General features: G+C 32.1%; 1 protein-coding gene across 1 annotated transcript; it reads left to right on the top strand.

Annotated features, from left to right (window-relative positions):
* Positions 1 to 961: 961 nt before the first annotated feature.
* LOC109217909 lies at positions 962 to 1,552 on the top strand. The gene has a single exon (XM_019382208.1). The coding sequence runs from the start codon at positions 1,075 to 1,077 to the stop codon at positions 1,438 to 1,440; it is 366 nt and encodes a 121-aa protein (XP_019237753.1). The 5' UTR covers positions 962 to 1,074; the 3' UTR covers positions 1,441 to 1,552.
* The last annotated feature ends 1,763 nt before the right edge of the window (positions 1,553 to 3,315 follow it).

Here is a 3,315-nt window from a genome sequence, read left to right as displayed (position 1 = left end):
GGTTTTAGGTTTGGTTCGTTTTGGTTTTGATGGCTACGCTTTCGCCAAGAATCGGTATATGATAAAAGTTTACCGGCATTCGATATTTATATTAAATTATATTCATTTGCTGTAGTTATATTATACTTGGTTGAGATTATGAGATTATTAAAGACACATGTCATATATTTATTGGATTAATTTAAACACTAAATGTAATAAACTTTATACCATTGGTCTATTGGGAAAGGTAATTAACCATTCCTTCACGTCATTCACCTTCCCCACTAGCTCAAACACATCATTTTAGTTCTCGTTGACATTGAGATTCGTCCTCCTAATTCTATTCCGGAAGTGCTTTAGTTATCATTTGGTATTTTCTTTTAGTAAATTATTGTTAATTCAAGCGAGGTTTTGGTGGTATTAATTATTACAGTTACGTATTTGGTGGTAATAGAAATTTAAAACCTGTCCATGTTGCTGATGGTAGGTTAGTTACGAGAAGAAAAGTAAGTTAATATAATATTGTTCCTAATTTAAGGAACTCATTTTTATATTAAGTACTAATATTACTCATTTAAATTCGATTTTACATTTAGTCAATGGCCTATCAGAAAGGAATCAGTTAGAGTCGTGATGTCTTTATAATAATGTAAACTTGTAATTTCTAACTATTTAAATTGAATGTCGGCGTCATGGTTTACGAGTTAGCAGCCAAATAGTACTCACATATATAACTTATTGAAAGGCTACATCCAGCCCAGGAGAAATTAATTTGTAGTATACTTTCATGCCAAATAATTAACTTTGGCTCCAAACAGTATTTCTATAAACTTTTTCATATGTCAAACTGAATATTTTGGTTACCTAATCAAGTTCTCATAAACCATAACGGTCTCGCATAATTTTGGTGAACATAAAATAAGTACACGCCAAATTGTAGTTCAACTCAACTTGCCTAATAAACAACCAAAATATCAAAGTCTTCGAACCTAAAGCCCACACAAAACTCTCAAACTATTATTATCCATATAAATACTAATCTCTTCACCATCTTTTATACACATCTAATCATCTCCTCTCCTTCTCCTCACAATGGTTTCTGTATCAGTTAAAAACAGATCCAAAATAAAAACTACAATACTCATTGCATCTGATGTAGCTTCATGGTTGTGTGCTATTAGCCTTATGGCTCTTGTATTGATGAGTTCTGTTAAGGAAAACAACACTAGGAATTGGGAAAATTCTGTCGTCAGAGGAAAGCAGCTGGGCCTGTCTCATAATCGACCATGCGATGAAATATATGTAGTTGGAGAAGGAGAAACATTACATACAATCAGTGACAAGTGTGGTGATCCTTATATTGTTGAAAGGAATCCACATATTCATGATCCTGATGATGTTTTTCCTGGTCTTGTTATCAAGATTGTTCCTTCCAACCATAACAAGTCATTGAGATAACCTTTTTGATGGAAGAATATTTTGCCTTCCTCTTTTTTCTTCCTCAAAAATAAATGTGCTCTCTACATGTATAGGAATAAACTTGAGCATGAATTATTACTGAAATTAATACTGAAACAATATTATATATATATAATATATTATATAATATATATTATATAATATATATATATATATATATATATATATATTATATATGTTTCCCTATTTGATCTTCAAAATCTCATGGAAATGTTAAAATTCTGTTTCTCCATCCATGATTAGGCAACATCATATATATTATAATGCTTCTATGCGCTCTCTCTCTTAATACATCATCATAAAACTAGTTTATGGTGTGTCTCTCACAACGACATCAGTTGTGTGAGACCTCTTTTATCTCACAAATTTGTGGACCTATATCTTACACTTTTGTGGTTCACACTAGTCGTGTAAACACAAAATAATTTTTTATCAGTATGCTAAGCGTTAAGTGAAATGAGGCTTGCTTTGTTACTCACTCAGCTCTTTTTTTTACTTGTTCAGTATATATCTTGCATACTTCTTAAAAAATATTAATTAAGTATATTGTTTTACTAAATCTATCCCTTATAATGGTTAATTAATCTAAATTAATATTGAAAATTGTAAAATAAGGGTAAAATTGGAAATGAATAACTAATTTTATGTTGATTTACAAAAATTGATAAGTAAAAAACAAAGATCTTGTAAAGTTCTATGACATTTAGCATAACTTAATAAAACCAAAAGTTAGCTTCTGAACGGAGAATTGACCAAGTCCATACAAGATATCACCAACCCATTCCCCAACAGGTGTTTTATGTGCGGGTTAGTTTATACCGAATACAAAGTGTCTTCCCTATATCACAGGACACGTACTGCATAAAGATTGTTCTCTGTTTAGGCAGTCATGACAACATAAAGGTGTTTTGATACGAAGAAAATATTTTTAATTTTTCATGTTGTTGGCTTAAAATTTTGGAAAATATTTTCCTATTAACTCATTTTCCTTTAATTGGAGGAAATGTTTTACTTATCAAGGAAAGGCGAAAATAATTTTCAAAACTCCTTCTCAACATTCTCCACCCTCACCAACACACCCACCCCCTCTCTCCAAAAAAGATTTTTTTGTTATTTCAGTTTTTCTGTTACCACCCACACTACTACCTCCCACCCCACCCCACCCCGCCCCCCTCCCGCCAAAAAAAAAGAATTTTTTTTACCTTATAATTTTTTTTTTGCAATTTTCAATTTTTTGTTTTTTCGTTTTTCTGCACCACCCACCCCCACTCTCCCCTCTACCCCTTATCCCCCACCCCCCACCCCCCCCGAAAAAATAATTTTTTTTTTACATTTTTTTTGTAATTTCAAATTTCTGTTTTTTTCATTTTTCTGCACCCCCCTCCCGCGAAAAAAAATATTTTTAGATATATTTTTCAGTTTTAATTTTTTTTTTTATCGGTTTAAAGGCTGAAAATTTTACAAGTACCAAGTTATGAGTTCGGAGGTTTATGTGTTTGGAAGTTTACGGGTTTAGGAATTATAAAGATTACGGGTTCGAAATTCCGCGGTTTCGAAAGTTTAGCGGTTCGAAAGTTTATGAAATTTGTGGATTCGGAAGGTTGTTGGTTTGAAAGTTTATGGCTTCATGTTTATTATATCTAAATTATTTATGAATACTCTTGAGAAGTCATTTTCCTTAATTTGTGAATCAAACACCGAAAATGGAATAAGATTACTACTTGTTTTGCCAAGAAAATATTTTTTTGGAAAACATTTTTCACGGAAAACATTTTCCGTTATACCAAAAACACCCAAAGAGTATTCCCAATATCACAGGACACCGTCCCCCAGTGTGTGGTTGGGGGCGGGGGG

The sequence above is a fragment of the Nicotiana attenuata genome, unplaced genomic scaffold (assembly GCF_001879085.1).
Source record: "Nicotiana attenuata strain UT unplaced genomic scaffold, NIATTr2, whole genome shotgun sequence".
NCBI classification, from domain to species: Eukaryota; Viridiplantae; Streptophyta; class Magnoliopsida; order Solanales; family Solanaceae; genus Nicotiana; species Nicotiana attenuata.
Note: the sequence above shows the minus strand (reverse complement) of the source record. Positions and strands in the feature narration are given on the sequence as shown.

What these genes read in the sequence shown, in the direction of transcription:
- LOC109217909 (XM_019382208.1), top strand. Translation starts at nt 1,075, where the DNA reads ATGGTTTCTGTATCAGTTAAAAACAGATCCAAAATAAAAACTACAATA.